This window comes from Bos indicus, chromosome 5 (assembly GCF_029378745.1).
Source record: "Bos indicus isolate NIAB-ARS_2022 breed Sahiwal x Tharparkar chromosome 5, NIAB-ARS_B.indTharparkar_mat_pri_1.0, whole genome shotgun sequence".
NCBI lineage: Eukaryota > Metazoa > Chordata > Mammalia > Artiodactyla > Bovidae > Bos > Bos indicus.
Genome location: NC_091764.1, coordinates 12571822 through 12594678, shown reverse-complemented (window position 1 = coordinate 12594678; position 22857 = coordinate 12571822). Strand labels below are relative to the sequence as shown.

Below are 22857 nucleotides of genomic sequence, written 5' to 3'. Positions count from 1 at the left end.
TTTTTATTTCTTCTAGGTCCTTGTTAAACCTTTCTTGCATCTTCTCAATCCTTGTCTCCAGGCTATTTATCTGTGATTCCATTTTAGTTTCAAGATTTTGGATCAATTTCACTATCATTATTCGGAATTCTTTATCAGGTAGATTCCCTATCTCTTCCTCTTTTGTTTGGTTTGGTGGGCATTTATCCTGTTCCTTTATCTGCTGAGTATTCCTCTGTCTCTTCATCTTGTTTAAATTGCTGAGTTTGGGGTGTCCTTTCTGTATTCTGGCAGTTTGTGGAGTTCTCTTTATTATGGCGTTTCCTCACTGTGTGTGGGTTTGTACAGGTGGCTTGTCAAGGTTTCCTGGTTAGGGAAGCTTGTGTCGGTGTTCTGGTGGGTGGAGCTGTATTTCTTCTCTCTGGAGTGCAATGAAATGTCCAGTAATGAGTTATGAGATGTCTATAGTTTTGGGGTGACTTTCGGCAGCCTGTATCTTGAAGCTCAGGGCTGTGTTCCTTTGTTGCTGGAGAATTTGCTTGGTATGTCTTGCCCTGGAACTTATTGGCCCTTGTGTGGTGCTGGGTTTCAGTGTCGGTATGGAGGCAATTGATGAGCTCCTGTCAATGAATGTTCCTTGGAGTCAGGAGTTCCCTGGAGTCAGGGTTTGGACTTAAGTCTCCTGCTTCCGATTATCGGTCTTATTTTTACAGTAGTTTCAAAACTTCTCCTTCTATACAGCACCACTGATAAAACATCTACATTAAAGATGATAAGTTTCTCTACAGTGAAGGTCACTCAGAGAGGTTCACAGGGTTACATGGAGAAGAGAAGAGGGAGGAGGGAGTTAGAGGTGACCCAAATGAGATGAGGTGAATCAATAGTGGAGAGAGTGGGCTAGCCAGTAGTCACTTCCTTATGTGCACTCCACAACTGGACCACTCAGAGATGTTCACGGGGTTATACAGAGAAGAGAAGAAGGAGGAAGGTAACAGAGGTGGCCAGAAGGATAAAAGGGGGGAATGAAAAGGAGGGAGACAGATCCAGCCAGTAATCAGTTCCCTAAGTGTTCTCCACCGTCTGGAACACACAGAAATTCACAGAGTTGGGTAGAGTAGAGAGGGGTTAGGGAGGAGACACAGGCGACCTGGTGGAGAAAAAGGAGGGTCCAAAGGGAGAGAGAGCAGTCAAGCCAGTAATCTCGCTCCCTAGTGAAAAATGGGTCCTGAAGATTGGGTCCTTAAAGGTACAAAATTGGTAACAAATACATAAAAGCAAAAATTAAAAATCTAGAGTAGAGTTTGGAATTTCAAAAATACGATGTTAAAGAAAAGAAGAAGGAAAAGAAAGAGAGAAAGAACGAACAAACAAAAACAAACAAGGTCGTGAAAATTATAAAGAAAGTACAGGTACAAAATTGATAACTAATACCAGAAAGCGAAAATTAAAAATCTAGAGTAGAGTTTGGAATTTCAAAAATACGATGTTAAAGAAAAGAAGAAGGAAAAGAAAGAAAAAACGAACAAACAAAAACAAACAAGGTCGCAAAAATTATAAAGAAAGTATAGGTACAAAATTGATAACTAATACCAGAAAGCAAAAATTAAAAATCTAGAGTAGAGTTTGGAATTTCAAAAATACAATGTTAAAAAAAAAAAAAAAAAAAAAGAAGAAGAAGAAAAATAAAGAGAGAAAACAGACAAACAAATACGAACAATGTCACAAAAATTATAAAGAAAATACAGGTATAAAATTGATATCAAATACCAAAAAGCATAAATTAAAAATCTAGAGTAAAGTTTGGAATTTCAGATATACAATGTTATATAAAAGAAGAAGAGAAAGAAACAGAGAAGAAGAAAAAAAAAAAAAAAAGTCACAGAAATTATATAAAAAAAAACTATAGGTACAAAATTGATAACATATACCAAAAAGCGAAAATTAAAAATCTAGAGTAGAGTTTGGAATTTCAAAAATACAGTGTTAAAGAAAAGAAGAAAAAAACAAACAAAAAAAAAACAAGGTCAAAAAATTATAAAATATATATATATGAAGTTTGCTGAAGAAGAAAAAAAATAGGGTCTTTTTTTTTTTTTTTTTGCAAAGTAATAGGTTATAAAAGTGAAAATTAAAGGAACAATAGAGGACTTAAAAATTTTTTTTTTTTTATTAAAAAAAAAAAAAAGAAAGAATGATCATAAAAATAATAAAAATATATCTAGGGCTTTTTTGGGTTTTTTTTTTTGTGGGTGTTGTGGGTTCAGTTCATTTTTGGCTAGTTCCTTGGTCAGATTTATATTTCTCAAGATCTATAGGCCCCTTCCTATGTAGTCCGTAGTAACCACAGGGTTTTGATCTATTGCCTGTAGCTTCCAAGGCGTTTCCCTCTGTTATATCTTCTTCTGTTTGCTAGTCTCTTCAGTATCTGGTTTCCGCCCTGACTCAAAGGGCACGGTGGAGGACACTTTTTTTTTTTTTTTTTTTTTTTTTAGGCTTACTTGTTCAGTCGCGCTGTGGGGAGGGAGGGAGGGATGCTGCAAACAAATAACACTGGCGTGGGCTCGCAGTGCCTCAGCCACCCTGGGTCTGCCCCCGCTCACGGCGCGTGTAGCCTCCCTGTCCACACTGCTCGGACTCTAGGTTGTTCCGCCGGGAACAATCCGAGGCTGGCCCTGGGCTGCATGCACCTCCCAGGTCCAAGCCGCTCAGGTTCAGGCACTCGGGTAGTCCTCAGAGGCGCAGACTCAGTTGGGCCTGCGTTTTGTGCTCTTCCCAGGTCCGAGCGCCAATTTGCTCTTCCCAGGCGAGCGCCAATGCTGCGACTTATCGCCTCCCCGCCACTCGGATATCTGGATGTAATACCGGCGCACCTTCTCAGGCAGATGTTGACCGTCCAGACCCCCAAGAAGTTTTAGTTAGCAAAGAAGCCTGCTTACAGTTTAATAGATAATGTCTCTCTGGGGCTACGATTGCCCCCTTCCGGCTCTGGCTGCCTGTCACCGGAGGGGCAAGGTCTGCAGCCGGCTATCTCTGTTCGGTCCTTTGTTCCGTGCGCGGGCCTGGCGGTCTTAGGTTAGGGCTGGCTTTTCGCGTGGTAGGTATCCCACAGTCTGGTTTGCTAGCCCAAATTATTTCGCTTAGATAGCGCTCAGGGTATTCAGGCCAGATTCTTACTCTCAGCGATGCAGCCCGCGCCGCGCCTCCCTGCCCAGCCCCGGCTTGCTAATGGCGGATGCAGGCGTCTGCGCTGCTTCTCTGCTGGGGGAGTTACCGTAGGGCTCGCAATCTGCGAGTTTTAAATTGTTTATTTATTTTTTCTCCCTGTTATATTGCCCTCTGTGCTTCCAAAGCTCGGCGCAGATTCGGCAGTGAGAAGGTTTCCTGATGTTTGGAAACTTCTCTCTTTTTAAGATTCCCTTCCCAGGACGGAACTCCGTCCCTCCCTCTTTTGTCTCTTTTTTTTTGTTTTTAATATTTTTTCCTACCTCCTTTCGAAGAGTTGGGTTGCTTTTCTGGGTGCCTGATGTCCTCTGCCGGCATTCAGAAGTTGTTTTGTGGAATTTACTCGACGTTTAAATGCTCTTTTGATGAATTTGTGGGGGAGAAAGTGTTCTCCCCGTCCTACTCCTCCGCCATCTTGGCTCCTCCTGAATGCTGAGTTTTAAGCCAGCTTTTCACTCTCCTCTTTCACCTTCATCAGGAGATTCTTTAGCTCCTCTAGGCTTTCCTGATAGCTCCTCCAAAGCAGGAGACCCCAGTTTGATTCCTGGGTTGGGAAGATCCCCTGGAGTAGGGAAAAGCTACCCACTCCATTATTCTTGGGCTTAGCTGGTAAAGAATCCGCCTGCAATGTGGGAGACCTTGGTTTGATCCCTGGGTTGGGACGATCCCCTGGAGAAGGAAAAGGCTACCCACTCCAGCATTCTGGCCTGGAGAATTCCATGGAGTGTATAGTCCATGGTGTGGCAGAGAGTTGGACACAACTAAGCAACTTTCACTTTTCCTTTCTGCCATTGAAGTGGTTCATGTCTATAAACATACTCAAAATATAATCCATATTAATCAAACTTTATAATTTGTCAGTACATCTCATAAAAGTGTGAAAATTAGTGATGTTTGACATAGGTATTACAAGCATTGGGGATTTTAGAGTGGCAAGAAAATAGATTTTACCTTGAAAGCTAAACTGTAAAATCAAGCCACAATGATTCAGAGAAATGGTATTCAAAAATGAACTGTGGGGAAAAAAAAAATAAGATGGCTCTGAAGTTAGCAGGTATGAAGTGATAACCTGTTTAACTGTATTAACACAACTGAATTCAATACAAAATTCTGCATGTAAGAAAGGTAGTGTGACTTAGAAAAAAGGTCTGTAAGTGTGATTTACAGAGGTAAATGCCAATAGCACTTATTCCAGCACTTTCCAAGGAAGGAGGAACTTCAGTCAAGAGGTTTCATAGCATCAAGCTGTCCTGGACTAATATCATTATAATTCATCCAATATTCTTTTGCCTGATACTCTTATATACTGAAAGTTTTTAACACTTGGATAGATATGCTTACCAAATAAACTAATGATTTCCATGATGATTTGACTGGACTCTGAGTGAGGCTTTCCTGGTGGCTCAGATGGTAAGGAATCTGCCTGCAATGAGGGAGACCTGTGTTCAATCCCTGGGTCAGGACTATACCCTGGAGAAGGGAATGGCTACCATTACAGTATTCTTGCCTGGAGAATTCCATGGAAAGAGGAGCCTGGGGGCTACAGTTCATGGTGTCTCAAAGAGTTGGACATGACTGAGCGACTGAGTCTTTCTAGTTCCTGTGACAATACAGTGGGAGAAATCCCACCAAAACACTACTTCTACAGGATAACCCTGTCAAACTTCTGTGTGTTTTTATTACACAAGTAGGTTTCTCTGGGACTGATCACCCCAGGCAACTAAGTATCCCAGGCACCTGACCTGATAGCTTCTTCCTGAAAACCACTTGCAAAAACCCACTAGATACTTTGAAAGCTGTAAAATGAGCTTTCATGTTACCTATAATTTGTACTTTGAATAATCACATATGATGTTTTACACTATAAAACCTGCAATAAAAAATTTTTCATTGTGTGTCTTTTTTAATCGGTCTGTATGTATTATAATTTAGCCTCTCCATTAAATTATTTCTGACTTCTTCTTTACCATCCTACAGACATCTAGGTCATCATATATTTATTCTCTTGTGTTAATCTATCTGCCATCTTGACAAGACAGAAGACTTGAACAAATTTCTTGAATGTAGTATATAGCATTCTACATTCTATAGCATATAGTATAGTATCCAAAACTTAAGTGGATAATTTAATGCTAAAATATACTCAAGAATTTACATGCACAAATGCATATAAATGGTTGATGAAATCATCAAGCATGGTTAATTTGCCCTAATTTCAAATAATTACTAATTTTCACTTTGAAAATATTTTCAATAAAGGCGACACTGATATCCTTAGTTGATCCACTTTTCCTGTAGGGATGGTTAATGCTATAGGAATTCTACAAATTAGAATTGAAAATTACTGAAAGATATATTTAAACAATGTATTTCTATAAATAAAAATCAATTATATAGCCACTTACACATCTCAAGTAGGATTTTAAACAGATTATTTCTATTTTAGGAACCATGAAACATCATCACAGTTTTAATAAATCAGAATAGAAGTAAATGCTTTATTATTTACTATTTGAGTTTTTCTGTAACAAAGATATCAGAATTTGTTGTGCTGAAACATCCCTTGGCTGGTTATCCAATTATATAATATAATTATTTTCTCTTATTAATTCTAAAAAAAGTTTTTTGTTTTTTTTTTTTCCAATATGTTTGTTATAAAGAAAATGTTTTGGGTTTGGTGGGAGAAAGGAAATGAGAAGTCAGATCTTGACATCAGATGATATATTCCAGAATGTTTATCCCACCTCAGTATGTATACAATAACCATGTTACCTGTGAGGTAATTTTACTACTCTTACATTTTCTAGACATGGCTTTTTCATAGGTATACATAATGGAAAAAGTAGTGGAATAAATCAATACGAAGAGTCAAACGGGAAAATGACTAGTAACATGAGTTGGAAAAGAAGGGAACTGACTAGATATACTTGGCAAACCTGAGACTGTTTTCTAGCAAACTTGCATTTTGTTAGTTTATTTTCAGTCAGTGAATTCACTAATCAACTTATTTAATAGTTTATTAACTCATTAATTAATCCATTAAATCATTCATTAGATTCTTAATCACCATGGATTAGTGCACAATTTAAAGCTCATGTGCTTGGCATGGTGCTTGGTACTGGGGATGGAATGCTACCTAAACATCCCCTGGCCTTACAGAGATTGCACTGTAACTAACAAAAGCATGGTATCATATATGTAAATGTGCGTGTGTGCATGCTAAGTTGCTTCGATCATATCCGATTCTTTGCAACCCTATGGGCTGCAGTCCGCTAGGCTCCTCTGTCCACGAGATTCTCCAGGTAAGAATATCTGAATGGACTGCCATTTCCTCCTCCAGGGGATCTTTTTGCATTGGAAGGTGGGTTCTTTACCACTAGCACCACCTAGGAAGCCCAATATGTAAATATGATCCATACTAAAAAGAAACAAGTATTAGTTGCTGTGGTAACATCTGGGACCAACTATCCATATTCCAATTCTGGTAATAAGAAAAGTATCAAGAAATCTTCCCAGAGAAGTATACAGGTATGTGAAAGTATGAGGCCAGGCAAAAAGGATGGGGAGTAGGGTATAAAGAGGTCATAAGAGGAGAAAACAGAGAATGCTGCAGGCAAAACAAATAGTATGTGCAAAGGCCTCCCGGCAAATAAGAATGTAACATTTGGGAAAAATCCAAGAAAGAACTTTCAACTAAAACCCAGACATATGATAGAGCAACAACAAAATTTGGAATCAGTTATCTTTAGAAAAAAGTAAAACCTAAATAATCAGAACAACCAGTTTAAACTGTAATGAGTGGGAATAAAATAATATAATTCACATTAGCAGAAATACTTTTTAGAAAAAAATTAGAATAAATCATCAACAAACATGTGAGACTTTCCCAAACACAATTCTTTAAATATGGGAAATTTAAAGTTTGAAATAAATACAGAAATTCATTTATCTGGAAGGGATACTTCAAGAGTAGAACAATCTCAGTTTACCTCCCTTGAACATATAGTCACTGGAAAATCAACTAAAAGCACAAATGGACTTCTAATTCAATTTAACAAAGCTGTGATAAGTTCCTATTAAAAAAAAAAAACACAGGAATAATCAAGAAGTGCTTGAAGATAAGTAACAAGAATGGGAGACTTACCTTTTAAAATATAAAATATACCAGAAGTTATATTAAATAAAACAATCTGTTCTTGGTGTAGGTTATCAAAAGACCAAAATAAAGCCCATAACAACCTTTTGTTTACATATAATTCAGCCTATGTGAGAAGCAGTTAATAAATTATTATGGGGACATTATGTTTCATTTTGGGGGGGTGGAAATCACCTTAATACAAAACATATATTCAGGGTAGACTAAGTAGCTGAAGAAACAAATAATTCTAAAAACATTTAAAAATGGACAATAACTTTTAAAAATATTAGCCTATGACTGGTCTTCATAGAGACAAAATGCAGAGGCTTAAAGGAAAGGATCTATGGATTTTATTTATATATATATATATATATATAGAGAGAGAGACTCAAGTTATGTACAATAGATTATCATAAGAAAATTAAAAATACAAGCAAAAACTAGGAGAAAATATCTGCAGAACAAACATTTGTGTTATACATATAAGTGCAACGGAGGGGCCTATTTTTACCTTAAATCTTATAAATCAACAAGAAAAACATCTCAGTAAAGAATTAGGTAAATGAAAAAAAAAAAAAAAAAGAATTAGGTAAATGGCTGAGAATTAGGTATGCCTGAGTCCCTTCGCTATTCACCTTAAACTACCACATTTTTAATCAGCTATACTCCAATACAAAACATTTTTGACGTTAAAAAAAAGAACCAGGTAAGAAACCTGAATAATTAATTTCCAGAAAAATTACTAACAGCTAATAAACAATATAAACTCCACTGGTAATTAGGGAAATGAAGAATTAAGCAACACAGTCTTGAAACCATCGTACTGGACATCTATTAATGCTGTCTATGTAACAGACCCAATTGAAACAATATAATCAGAGGCAGTAATGAAAATTATGACACATCTGTACATATACTCAGGAGTAAAAAGTCACTGGTTATGCACATATGCAGGGGAAAAGTTAAAATTATGCTTGTATAATTACATGTTATAACTACATATAGAAAAAGGTAAAAAGATATGTACTAGAGAAGGAGATAAGATGTGTAAGGAATGCAATAATAACTTTTATATTTTACTCATATTTTTCAGTAGTGTTTCAGTGTTCTGCAACATACTGTATTCAAGTACAAATGAAGTGGTAAAATAATCAATTAAAACAAAATCAAAGTATATAATAAGTGTTAGGTTTTGTTCTTCCCATGTGAAGTAGGCAAGTACCTGCAAGCTGTTTCACCTTCTTCCAGGAATCACTAAAGAGCCTGACGAGTCATGTATCCAGAGCTCTGATGACTCCAAGCCACTGGAATATGACCAAAGTCTCTCAGTCCCATTCATCTGATATTAAATATGGCAAGCACTTCCTGGCATTCCTGTTTGATAGCCTCTCCTGAATTCTGTTTTGCGAGACCTGTCGACCTCCCTGGTATTCTCTGCGCACCTCCCTCCATTCCTTACATGCACATATATATGGAAATTGGCAGGAAACCTTGTCCTGAACTCTAGCCATTTGGCCAAGTGTTATGCCCCGCCTCATTTCTACAGATCTCACTTTCATAGGATTCTCACGCCTTATTTTCAATGAGGATTCAAGGGATGACTCAACCCCATTATCAGGTAGTCTTACCAGCACAGCTCAGCTGGTAAAGAACTGGCCTGCAATGCAGGAGTCCCTGGTTCAATTCCTGGCTCAGGAAGGTCCCTGGAGAAGGGATAGGCTACCCACTCCAGTACCTTGGGCTTCCCTAGTCAATCAGCTGTTAAAGACCACCTGCAATGTGGAGACCTGGGTTCAATCCCTGGATTGGGAAGATCCCCTGGAGAAGGGAACGGCTACCCACTCCATATTCTGGCCTGAAGAATCCCATGGACTGTATAATCCGTGAGGTTGCAAAGAGACATGACTGAGCGACTTTCACTTTTTCACTTTACTTCCCCCCTCATTTCTACAGATCTCACTTTCATAGCCTTCTCACGCCTTATTTTCAATGAGGATTCAAGGAATGGCTCAACCCCATTATCAGGTAGTCTCACCACTTTCATTTTGTAATCTCTTATCTTTCTAACCTCTCAAGGGTCCTCAAAACCTGACCCTGAACAAACAAACAAATCTCTCATTCGAACTGTACCTACGGTGACAACTCTGCACCCCACATTTCCCTCATTGCTCTATCCTCCTAAATTAATTCCTCTGAAGACAGAGCTCTTGGCATCATGAGATATATAAATGTGTTCTATGTAAATTTTTAGATTTGTTAAGGAGTCTTTCCCTTAACCCCTCTCTCCCATTAAAAACTCATGTGCTTGGCATTGTGCTTGACACTGGGGACAGAATCTGTCACACTGCCTCAAAATAAAGCTCCCAACAGGCAGCTATCATGGATTGAATTATCTCTCTCCTAAAAAAGATGTGTTGAAGTTGTAACTTTCAATACCTCATTTGGAAAAAGGGTCACTGCAGATGTGATGTGATAACAAGAGTGAGTCCCTAATCTGACTGGTATCCTTATAAGTGGATGCAAAGGCAAAGTCACAGAGGGAGATCATCATGTGATGACAAAGGCAGAGATTGGAGTCATGCAGCTGTGAGCCAGGGAACTCCAAAGAATCCCAGCAAACCACAGGAAAGAGGGAAGGAAGGATTCCCCTAATGGTTTCAGAGGGACCATGCCCCGTGGACAGCTTCACTTTGTACTGCTAGCCTCCAGAACTGGGCCACAATACATTTCTATTATTTTAAACCACTTAATTTGCAGTACTTCATTGTGGCAGCCCTGGGAAACTAATACAGGAATCAACCCTAACATAAATGTATTTGTTTCTGAAACTTTAAGAAAATACAACTCTAGACACCTTATTCAAGAAGGCTCTTGTTGTCCAGAATTGTTCAGTGACAATGATCAAAACAATCATTCAAAGAACCACAAATGCAGCTATCTAATATCCATTGCTAACCTTATCACTTAAACGTAACCTCTGCTCTGATAAGAATTTCATAAATCATTTGTAAAATCAGCAAACACAGTTAGAACTTCTGTAGATATGGAGAGATGTAATGACCAATAAGAAACTGCCACTACCTCAAGAAGCTGAATTTGAATCGTAATGACCATTGTATTTCAATATAAAATACGGTTTTTCTATAACTTCAGACAGATAATCATTATGTTGCAGAAGTATTTATTTATTCCTAGTTTATGTCTTGTTCACTGAGGCAGATGTTGATCAAAACCTTTCCTAGCACTTCTAGAGATGATCATAATTTTTTGCCTCTTCTGACTTTTTAAAGAGCATAGCAATTGAATTGTGGTATTGAATACTCCACCATAAATCATAGAATAAATCCCATTTGAAAGTGGTGTTGTAATCTTTAATATGCTACTGCATCTATTATATTAATTTTAGGGTATGTTTACATGTATATTGTACTGATGTGCTCAGTCATGGCTGACTCTGCAACCCCAAGGACTATAGCCCACCAGGTTCCTCTGTCCACAGAATTTTCCAGGCCAGAATACTGGAGTAGGTTGTCATTTACATGTATATTCATAAGTCTAAGTGGCCTGTTGTGATTCTGTTATTTGTTCTTGCTTGTTTGCTTCTTGTTTTTGAGTTTCATTGTCATTATTCTCTTCTGTTTTTTGATTTTCAATTACATCAGACTTTTTACTATCCATTTTATCTAGCTTCACAAAAATAACTGAAAAGCATAACTAGTACAACAAATACTATTTGATTAAATATTTGATAGAACTTATTCATGAAATGCCTTAACTTGATTCCTTGGGGGAGAAAATTCTTCAATGTGGTTTTCAAATTTTTCCAAGGTTTTGATTCAGATTGTCTACTTCTTCTTGGGCTAATGTTAAACATTTATATTTTCCCAGAACAGTATCCATATTACTAAGATGTTAATAAATATAACTAACATTGTTATTTTAAGCTTCCATATATCTGAATACAGGCCTATTCTCATTCTCAATATTGTATATTTGAGATTTTGTATTTTGTACATGATCTTTGCCATAAATTGTTGATCCTTTAATAGAATAGCTCTTACACTTATTCATTACTTCCCATTTTTTCTCTATATTCTACTTTATTAAAATTTTCTATTTTTAGTTCTCTTAAATTTATTATTAGTTTATTGTATTACTCCTTTCCTAGCTTTTCAGATTAGATGATTACTTACATTTTTATAGAACCAAAATGACAGCTAATTTATGGTGGCAAAAATCTCTATTATCCACAGAAATAATCCCCTCTGTTATGCAAGATAATCAAGAATTGATTAAACCACATTAAATTTATTATCTGCATTCTGAAATCTGGTGCCTAATGAAATATTCAGTGTTCTATTGAATTCCCTGTTTAGGTAGCAATTGGAACAGAATGACTGGGATAAATCTATAACAATGAAAGAACACTGAGTATTTTTCAGATGAGAAATCAATTATATTTCTGATGGCAGTGGGCAGTGTAGTTAAAAGGTTGAAAGTCGGCTGTGCATTTGTAAGATCTGACAGTGTAAATCACTGAGCAATGGTCCATCCGACTTATCCCTGAAAATTTATTACACCTGAAAAGATAAATGAATATCATACGGCAGATCTGTTAAACGGGCCTTAAAACAACTTGTGGGAACTACTGAATTTTACTAAATTTGACAATATGAATAAAACACTAAATACAGGCTATGCAATAAATGTAACACATCTATTGAGATTAACAGTAGAATTGTTAGGAAGTAGGCAAAATGGTTAAGGGCATTAAAAGGTGCAAATTTGAGTAATAAGATAAGTAAGTCCTGGAGATACAATGAACACATGGCAAAGTGACTAGTTAATAACATTATATATTTAAAAGTTGCTAAGAAAGGGATGTTAAATAAAAGTTCTCATCACAAGACAAAAAAATTTGTAACAGTGTATGGTGACAGATGTTAACTCAATTTCCTATAGTAGTCATTTTGCAATATAAATAAATATTGAATCATTGTACATCTGAAACTAATAAAATCTTACATGTCAATTATACCTGAACACAAAAAGGTACTACTAAGTACTGTTTTAAATTTTACATTATGTGACTATAATCTGTAACATGGATTGAAGTGATAACAAAATGTGATAATGTTTAGGCAATTAAAAACAGTTTCTATAGTACTTTCTCAAAGGCAACTTAGCTCAGATGTACAAACCCATGAGGTTTTTAACAAAATAGTATAGCCTGAGTTTAGTAAACTAAGGAACTATCATAAAAAAATTTAACTTATTTTTTGTTAGATGTAATTCCAAGTATTTTATTTCTACATGAAAGGTGTTTTGAACTATTTTCCTGAATTTGAAAGTTGTATACTGAAATTTTTCTTCCCTCAAAATCTTGGTTTATTTCTGCCAGCTAGGGCAGAATACTATTGTTGCAGCCTTGCAGAGTCAGAACATCTTAAGTTCAAATATTGCCCCCTCTACCGTGTGTGCAATCTTACACAAATTATCTGAGTTTCATTTTCTTTTTTGTGCAGACATCAAGTGAAGATAAAATGTAATAACATATATAAGCAACTAACAAGAGTAGTTAGGACATAAATATAATTCAAGTAACTATTGCCAAAGAAAAAATTTTAAATTATCCTATCATGAGAGTTGCACTATAAAGAAAACTGAATGCTGAAGAATTGATGGTTTTGAACTGTGGTGTTAGAGAAAACTCTTGAGAGTTCCTTGGACTGCAAGGAGATCCTACCAGTCCATCCTAAAGGAAATCAGTCCTGAATATTCTTTGGAAGGATTGATGATGAAGCTGAAACTCCAATACTTTGGCCACGTGATGCAAAGAACTGACTTATTGGAAAAGACCCTGATGCTGGGCAAGACTGAAGGCGGGAGGAGAAGGGGATGACAGAGGATGAGATGGTTGTATGGCATCACTGACTCAATGGACATGAGTTTGAGTAAGCTCCAGGAGTTGGTGATGGACAGGGAGGCCTGGTATGCTGCAGTCCATAGGGGCTGCAAAGAGTCAGAGATGACTGAGTGACTGAACTGAACTGACTGAACTGAAAGCTATACATATGCACTGCTTGGATATAACTTGGTATTAATTAATCTTGTATAAAAGAAGTCCTCAAAGTTTTAACATCTTTTAATGCAATGCTTCCTAAACTTTAGATATAACCACTTATCATTTATACTATTTCTTCATAGTTTTCCAAATCATTTTTTTTTCTCTCTTTTCTCTCCTAGAACAGTATTTGGTTGTGCTAGTTATATTTTTAAAATATAAACATAAAAATAAAACTATAGGAATTAATTTAAAGACTATCTCTGGCTTCTTAGAATATCCTGAGTCTGGTCAGTGGTGGCATATCTGTCTTTAGGAATTATTGTTTTGAAGTTACAAAATGAAGTATGTTTCCAAGTTATATTCCAAATAAAAATTTCCAGCAATATGATTTTTTCTACAATTTACAAAGCAGATAGATTTATGAATACTGAATATGTTTTTTAAAAAACTTAGGTTACTTATTTAAAGGAAAGTAGAAGACCTAATAGTAGCTTATGATTCTCAACAGCCTTTATGGCTCGGTGATAGAGAATCTCAGTGGTAGAGAATCTGCCTTGTAAGGCAAGAGACACAAGTTTGATTCCTCGTCTGGGAGGATCCCACATATCTCAGAGCAACTAAGACTGTGCACCACAACTACTGAGCCTGCGCTTTAGAGTCCAGAAGCCGCAACTACTGAAGCCTGTGAGACCTAGAGCCCATGCTCCCCAACAAGAGGAGCCACTACGAGAAGTCCTCGCACTGCAACTAAAGAGTAGCCCTCACTCGCTTCAACTAGAGAAAAGCCTGTGCAGCAATGAAAACCCAGCACAAATATAAATAAATAATACTATAAAATCCATTGATAAATAAGAGCATTTCATGTTAACTACTATAACAGCTTCATTAGTTTCAGATGTTGGTCATAAAGCATCTTTAAGAGACTTAACTGATAATATGAAAGGTGATTAACAACTGCTGCTACCACAAAGGAATGTTATTGGGCTAAAGAGAGCAAAGTAAACTCCTTTACATTCAGGATTTGCAATAGAACAAGAATTATGTCTGTATATTAGAGAAAGTTATGTGATATAGCATATATATCTCAAAAAATGTTTTTTTATTTGTCAAATAGTCCTTAAATTGTCCAGGAGAAAACCTTAACTACATAAAAAAACAGAAAAAAAAAAAAAAGATTGCTCCTAAGTATACATGATGCCAAGCATATTTATGATATTATGGGTTGCAAAATATCTATCGATGTATTTTATTACTATTTAATTAAAAATCATTGAAGGATTCACCTATTTTGAAACATAATTATGTAGCAGAATTCTGTGAACCACATGGGTTATGTAACACAATGTATCAAAAATCATTGCCACGTTTTCTTGTGGAATTGCCTGTTCATTTGAGGTAACAGTTAAGTGTTGTTAAAGAAACTTGTCATATTAGAAATATTACTTTGACACTATTTATGCCATATCCCATTTCCTACAAATGGTGAGGTGGGGGAACCCAATCTTGTTAACAACCACTCCTCCAGCAGGAATTTTCATTAGGGTTCAGGGAGGTTTATCTATTTGTTTTCACAGTTTATATATGTATCCACAGAGTGAGCTATAAAATGCAGTTCTTAAATTATATCTAAAGTATATTCATCTAATTGAGTACATTTTCTTTTTCTTTCAACCCTTGCTCAACAAACATCACCAAAAGATAGTTAACTTTTTAACCAATGGCTGCAGATGAGAAAAACAAGTTCAGAGACGAGATGCCAGTTGTTCAGCTTTTCCCCCCGAAAACGCATAGAAATAGGCACAAGAAGCAAAGTAGCCATATGTGACCCAAATTGCGAGGCAAAAGGTCCCTCTGACAATATTATTTTCAGAGGCAAAAGTAAATAAACATTTGTATAAATTTATTAAACAGATAAGGTTTTTTTATTAAATAATAAAGTATGAAATTATGAATTTATTATTTATTATGAATAATAAACTATGAAATTAAAAGACGCTTACTCCTTGGAAGGAAAGTTATGACCAACCTAGACAGCATATTAAAAAGCAGAGACATTACTTTGTCAACAAAGGTCCGTTTAGTCAAGGCTATGGTTTTTCCAGTAGTCATGTATGGATGTGGGAGTTGGACTATAAAGACAGCTGAACACTGAAGAATTGATGCTTTTGAACTGTGGTGTTGGAGAAGACTTGTGAGAGTCACTTGGACTGTAAGGAGATCCAACCAGTCCGTCCTAAAGGAAATCAATCCTGGGTGTTCATTGGAAGGACTGATGTTGAAGCTGAAACTCCAATGTTTTGGCCACCAGAGCTGACTCATTTGAAAAGATCCTGATGCTGGGAAAGATCGAGGGCAGGAGAAGGGAATGACAGAGGATAAGATGGTTGGACGGCATCACCTACTCAATGGACATGAGTTTGGGTAAACTCTGGGAGTTGGTGATGGATAGGAAGGCCTGGCATACTGCAATTCATGGGGTCGCAAAGAATCGGACACGACTGAGCAACTGAACTGAAACTATGAATAATATGGTATCGTCATATTATTTAGATGAAGAAGACATGGGGGGAGCTTTGCTAGAGAATCTAGATACATCCATTCACGAAAAGAAAAAGATGCAATCTCAAATTATTTCAGAGAAATGATGATTTTATACACACACACAGACACACATATATATTATGTATATGATGAAGTATAAAACAGCAGAGATCTTGTAAATATCAGGGGCTGTATAAACTGGAGAGGGAGTGGTCCACCCGAAGGCACAATTTAAAAAGAGAAAATTGAACTCTGCAGGTCAACACAGAACACACCTTGATCTAATTTAGACTTCAGGCCAAAAGACTGAGACCCCAGGTTTAAAGTCTAGGAGGTAAATATACAAACAGGAAGTTAAACAGAGCTCATCTTGTCTGCTTTCCCTTAAAATATCTTGATTTTGGTTTGTTTTTTTTTCTTCCTGAATTAAAAAAAAATATATATGTGCTTGAGATTTAGCCATATTAAAAAATGAAGTTGGAAAATTAATTTAATACTATGGATATTGCATTGCAGTCATTAAACACAAGCAGTAGACATCTTATGATGCCTGTTCCCTTTCTACAGGGAACTGGTCCTCCGCCCTTCTCCCTTCTACTCCAATCCTGGAGCCACTGTCAGTGGGGGTCTGTTTCAAGAATGCAGGACCCTTTTCAGGATTAATAGACACACCAAGACAACTCCTTCAGAGCCTAAGAACACTCTATATGCATAGAGTCATCTCATTAACATAGACAGAGTACCAGAAAAAGCAGTAAACCCTGAGGAAACCAAAAATACAAAATAGAGACAAATACTCAAAACATAATAAAGTATCTGGATCTATTTATGCCTTCATCTAGTCAACCCCAGGAAATTTTCAATTATGGGGGCTAATAAATTCTCTTTTGTGTTTAAGCAAGTTTAGGCTAAGGTTCTATTACTTATAAACAAAAAAGTATCCAATACAAGAGACAGAAAAGGATTTCAGTTTAACTTGCATTTATCCACTCACATCTAACTGCACCCCCTGGACTTTCCATTCAAAGAACAGAAGAGCATTTTCCCCCAGTGATTTCTCTAACCTAACATACACAGGCATTCCAAATTATCCCATTATTCCAACCTAATCATCTCTACCTTTGAAGGACAGGGTGGAAAAAGAAAAATATTATCTTATTAACTTCCCAATTTCAGTACATACTTTCCATACATACTTTGACACCAGTGATTCTTTAACAGAGAATAAAATATACCATTAAAAAATCAAGATATCAATTATATAGAGCAGCATGCATAGCAGTCTTATTTTATGAACCCAAGTACTAAGGTACAAACTTAAAAAAAAAAAAAAAAACTAAAAGCTGTTAAACCAATTTTTGTATGTTATATGGCATACTACTTCAAAAATTTCAGCCATATTATGTGAATACACATGAATATCAATGATGTGACCCAAAACAAAGAGTTGTAATACAAATACCATCCATTTGCTAGCGTCAGAAGCATGATTCATGAAAAGACTTTCAGAATATTAGCTATCATCATATCCATTTCCAGCAGTGAAAACAATAGCCTTGCTCATCATGTTTCAAAGATACCAAACCAGGAAAAGCAATGCATACTCACAAATTATAAAGCATGTCAGCCATGTTGCTTCGGTAATACAAAGCATTTCTATAGGCGCTTTCAGCTTCAGAAATTTTGCTCTGACTCTTGAGAACATTTCCAAGGTTACCCCACGCTGCCAAAAAAAGAAAGAAGTATTCAGACTAGTGTCATTCTGATTATATATGATATACTATCAGGCCGTCAGGAAGTACCACAAGGAGAGAAAAAAAGCCTCATAAAACATTTTTAAGAAAGAAAATTTATTTCCTTTAAACTCAAACTGAGGGATTACATGTGAAAGCCTAAAGGATGATGATTATGTCTCAAAGTAAATATATACACATACAATTCATCATAAGGCCAAGAACGATGTTACCTTAAGATCTCCTACAAAGATGTGAAGCTCTTTCAAATTTCAGTAGAGTTCTTCACGAACTGAAATTGTTGTATACCTACTAAATCAGAAACTGTAAGAAATGATCTTAAAATAAACAAAGGTTTCGTTCAAAAACAAAAACACTGATAAATAACAGAAGAATTGGGAATCAAAAAGAAGATAACTAAGATCAAAGATATAAAGAGGCTTAATGGCACCCCACTCCAGTACTTTTGCCTAGAAAATCCCAGGGACGGAGGAGCCTGGTAGGCTGCAGTCCATGGGGTCGCTAGGAGTAGGACACGACTGGGCGACTTCACTTTCACTTTTCACTTTCATGCAATGGAGAAGGAAATGGCAACCCACTCCAGTGTTCTTGCCTGGAGAATCCCAGGGACAGAGGAGCCTAGTGGGCTGCTGTCTATGGGGTCGCACAGAGTCGGACAGGACTAAAGTGATGCAGCAGCAATAGTCATCAGAATATATCAGCAAAACATTATGCTCCTTAAAAGAGTTAAGTATATATGGTTTACTCAGATATAATGTTTTTATATCTTTCCTGCTAATAAATTCACAAGTGGGAAAATCAGTAAGTTTGTGTCTTCACACATAATCACACTTAAAAATGTACATTTTCACTATCCCCTTTATTTTTCACTCTAAACAATCATGATTTCTCAATATTATAAGATACCCCATCACCAGCTGCCCACAAAGCAAGGCACTCAAGCAGACCTATTCTTCAAACTTGGATGCTTCTCTTGTCCTTTTTCTTTCCTACAAGGAGATGGGTTGCTGGGCCCTTAAACCAGAGTCCCTCCCAACTAGAAGATGAGGATGAGAAGGCTCATGTGTGTCCAGATCTATTCATCTGGAGAATTACTAGTTCTATATGGAGAATGAAAGGGTTTGAGATACCAATTTTTAATGCATAAAAACGTATAGAATCTTTCGATCCCAAATTTGCTTGTGTGCCCTGTAATTTAACACACTGTGCCTTCATTTACTAATCTGCAACATGGGAGAAAATAATATCTCCTGGGTTTTTTGACAAGGACTAAATGAGTTAGTATATGGAATGTGTTTAAGATAGTGCCAGCCATGTGGCAAACACTCAATAAATGTTTGCTATTATCATTAATATCATTGTAATGGATGCTCTTCACAATTTACAGTGTCAAGCATTGCTTACAAAAACAGGATCAAATATAATGCACTTTACATACTTAGTAATATCTACAGAGAATAATAATCTTTCATATTTGGAAAGTCATATACCTTCTTTGGCTTCTGATGGAGAACAGAAGAGAAGCACATACTTACCATTATGCAGTACCTAATCATGCCACATGTCACACCATATACTTGAAAACTATTGTCTCACTGAGCTCTCAACATAGTACTGTATGTGAAAACCCTGTCCACTGCATGAATAAGGAAACAGACTCAGAGACACTAAACAACTTGCCAAGTTAATACAGAAGTATGAAAGCAGAGATTTCAATCCAAGGCTTGTTATTGGTGTTTAGTTGCTAAGTCGTGTCTGACTCCTTTGCAACCCCATGGCTGTAGCCCATGAGGCTCCTCTGTCCATGGGGTTCTCCAGGCAAGAATACCGGAGTAGGTGGCCATTCCCTTCTGCAGGGGATCTTCCCAATCCAGGGATCCAACCAGGGTTTCCTACATTGCAGGCAGATTCTTTACAGTCTGAGCCACCAGGGGAGACATTTAAGAGGATGTTTAATACAAGTCTCTTAGTGTTGGCTGATAGTAGAAAATAATCAACTTATCCATCATGGAAATATCATGAGAAACTTTATGGATTACTATACAGCAGTGAGAATCAACAAGTTCCGTGTAAATATTTTAACAGGAATAGACCTTGAAAAAGCCGAAAAATATTCAAAATACCTAATGCATTCTGTCACATTACTTAAAAATATTAAAAACCCATTCCTACCCGAAGTACCATTATATACTTTACAAGGATACATTATAAATCTAAGGACAGAAATCAATTACATTAGGATAGTTGCCTATGATGCAAAGGGATATTTAAGCTAGGAACAGAGGTAAAAGGGAATAATATATGAATAAAAGAGGACATTTGTAGGGATCATCCTGAAAACTGGCCAGGAACTAAGGAATATAATTGATCTAACTTCTGAAGCTGGGAGAAGAAAAGAGGGACAGAAGGGAGGTGAGGATAAGAGAAAAGGGGAAATGGAAAATTAAGGTCATGCCACGCATTCTTTTAAAATAGAGATGGAATTATCCTATATCCTACTTAAGTAATAAAGGGTTTTAACATTCACTAAACCTTTTCTTGTGTTGATGTTAAGACAATTCAAAATGGATGTTTGAGGTTACCTTCAAATTTGCACATGGTCAAGTTTACTTTGGACCAATAGAACTTAAAGATCTTGCATTTTTATGAATATTTAATGTCATTTTACATTTTTAAGCTCATATATGTTATTGATTCATTCATTTCATGCACTAATCTTTAAAACCATTCAGTTTTATTGGAATAAAATCCCTGGAATTCTTACAAGAAATTGTGATTAAAGTCTAAAAAAAAAAAGTATCCAGTTTTTTAAAGTCTGTATTTTAATAGACAGTGTCCAGATGAATTCAATTCTCACATTAAAACACTGGAGATGATAAAGTACTTATCTGAAATTTTAAAAAACTGTATTTAGTTTATTCTAAAAACTTCATGTAATTTTTGAAAGTTTTTCCCAACAGCGTTTCAAAATATTTAGAGTACTAATTTTATTCCTGTTGTTTGACAAAATGAATATTGGAAGAAGCTGTTCTTGTTGAGGGACTACTGCTCATCTCATGGGCTTAGCTTGAACAACTGCAAACCTAGGTGGAGAAAAAGAGGAGGAAAATGTAAAGGGAGAAGGAGAGGTGGAAAAGAAATAAAAATATATGTATGCTGGGATAAAAATAATAGTGCTTTCATTTATTTAAAGTTTACTATATGCTTGACAGTGTCCAGAATTTATATAATATAATAATAAACTTTGAGGTCCATCACTATATCCATTTCATTGATGTATAAACTAAAGTTAACTCCTTAAATTGCAAAGTTAATGACAAGAGAAAACCAGATCTGTTTCCAGATGTCAAAATCTCACCATCTCAATACTGAATCTAACTACAAAGTCAAATCACATATCATAGTACTCAATATTTACACATATTTAATTGAGGGACTAAAGTATAAAATGGAGCCAAGATTAATTATCCAAATGAGTCATTCCCTCAGAACTGGGACAAAATACTCCAGAAACAACAAACTTTAGTACCCATGGTACCAACAAACTTTAGCTACATGGTACCCATCTTTCGTAATGTATTTTCCACACCACAGAATGTCACATTTTAAATGTTACATTTTCTAGAAAATGCAATGGAAAGAGAACATAGTTATATCTATGTAAATAAATGTTCGTTGCTCAAAGATACTGGAGATTAAGTACATTTATCAAGGACTCCTAAGTACCCTAAAGGTGCCTTATATGTGATGGAGATTTAAAAAGCATTGTTTAACAAGCACATGACTTATTTCTTAGGAAAGTGAAAAGTGAAAGTCGCTCAGTCATGTCTGACTCTTTGCGACCCCATGGACTTCTACAGTCCATGGAATTCTCCAGGCCAGAATACTGGACTGGGTAGCCGTTCCCTTCTCCAAGGGATCTTCCCAATACAGGGATCAAATCCAGGTCTCCTGCATTGCAGGCAGATTCTTAAGCCACCAGGGAAATTCAAGAATACTGGAGTGGGTAGCCTATCCCTTTTCCAGGGATAGGCTGGAAAAGGGATATCTTCCTGACCTAGGAATTGAACCAGGCTCTCCTGCATAACAGGCAAATTCTTTACCAGCTGAGCTACCAGAGAAGCCTTTATTTATTAGAACTAAGCATATATGATTATATTAAGGAAAGGTGAACTGAAGCTTCAAGGTATCACGGTAAGTTTCAGGGAATCTCATCTGTGAAGTTATTTTATTTTCAAAAGGAAAACAAAATTTTTCTTTTGAACGAAATCAGGAAGCAAAGAATCAAGAACAACTCTTATTATATCTCAAGGGCCCTTCATACTGGCATTTAACTACACCCAAAAGGTATCCACTTACTAAGAAATGACCTTAATTCACAAGGAAAGCTACTCAAAGGTCACAAACTGCCACAGTTTATGTTATTTGAAAGGCAGAATAACAATTAAATATTTCCATCTTGCAAAGGTTCTTCTAAAGAGGAAAATCAAATGTTAGCTCTTTCTGGAAATGTTAAGTGATCTACAATGAATCACTCCAAAACTTTTTCAAAGACCTCATTCAAATATAGTAGTTCTAAGTTCACAGAGTAAGTTTAAACTTACTCTAAAATATCAACTATTGTAATTTCATAGTGCTCGATATATTTTATAAAAATCAATGCAGGCAGATTTGAGCAATTTTTTCCAGGGTATTTTTACTTTACATTAAAAACTGGAAGATATTTATATTCAATGATTATAAAAAAAGTTGTTTTTATTATGACTGTGGCATGCATTGCTCTTTGAAAAATTAGCTAATAAGATGAAATAATCTCTTAATATTCAAATTTTAACTACTTAACATTCACACAAGCAATTATACTTCAGGGTTAGCATACCACTATTTCTGTTACACTGATCCTCTGAACAGTCACCAAAATCAACAAGGGCTCTCACTTTTTACTTCTACCTTTAGTTGTAATTTACCTTAGAACTTTAATACATGTCTTTAGTCCCTATATCAACACCAAGTTCTATGTAAAGATCTTGCAAAACCAAAACATTGAAAAATGCTTTAACTATCATGATAAATTCTAAATTTTGCTTCCTCCAATTCTCAGTAACTTGTTTGAAATCAGAATGCTATCACAAAAAGGGGTTACATGTTGAAATCTT

The 22857-nt window shown here is 36.1% G+C and overlaps 1 protein-coding gene across 1 annotated transcript in view; it reads right to left on the bottom strand.

Annotated features, from left to right (window-relative positions):
- The window catches only part of TMTC2 (transmembrane O-mannosyltransferase targeting cadherins 2), a 422793-nt gene that overhangs the window by 166508 nt on the left and 233428 nt on the right, over nt 1–22857 (bottom strand). The window contains exon 4 of the mRNA XM_019960312.2: nt 17556–17670. Within this exon, the coding sequence (XP_019815871.2) occupies nt 17556–17670 (115 nt within the window). The remainder of the gene's footprint in view (nt 1–17555; nt 17671–22857) is intronic.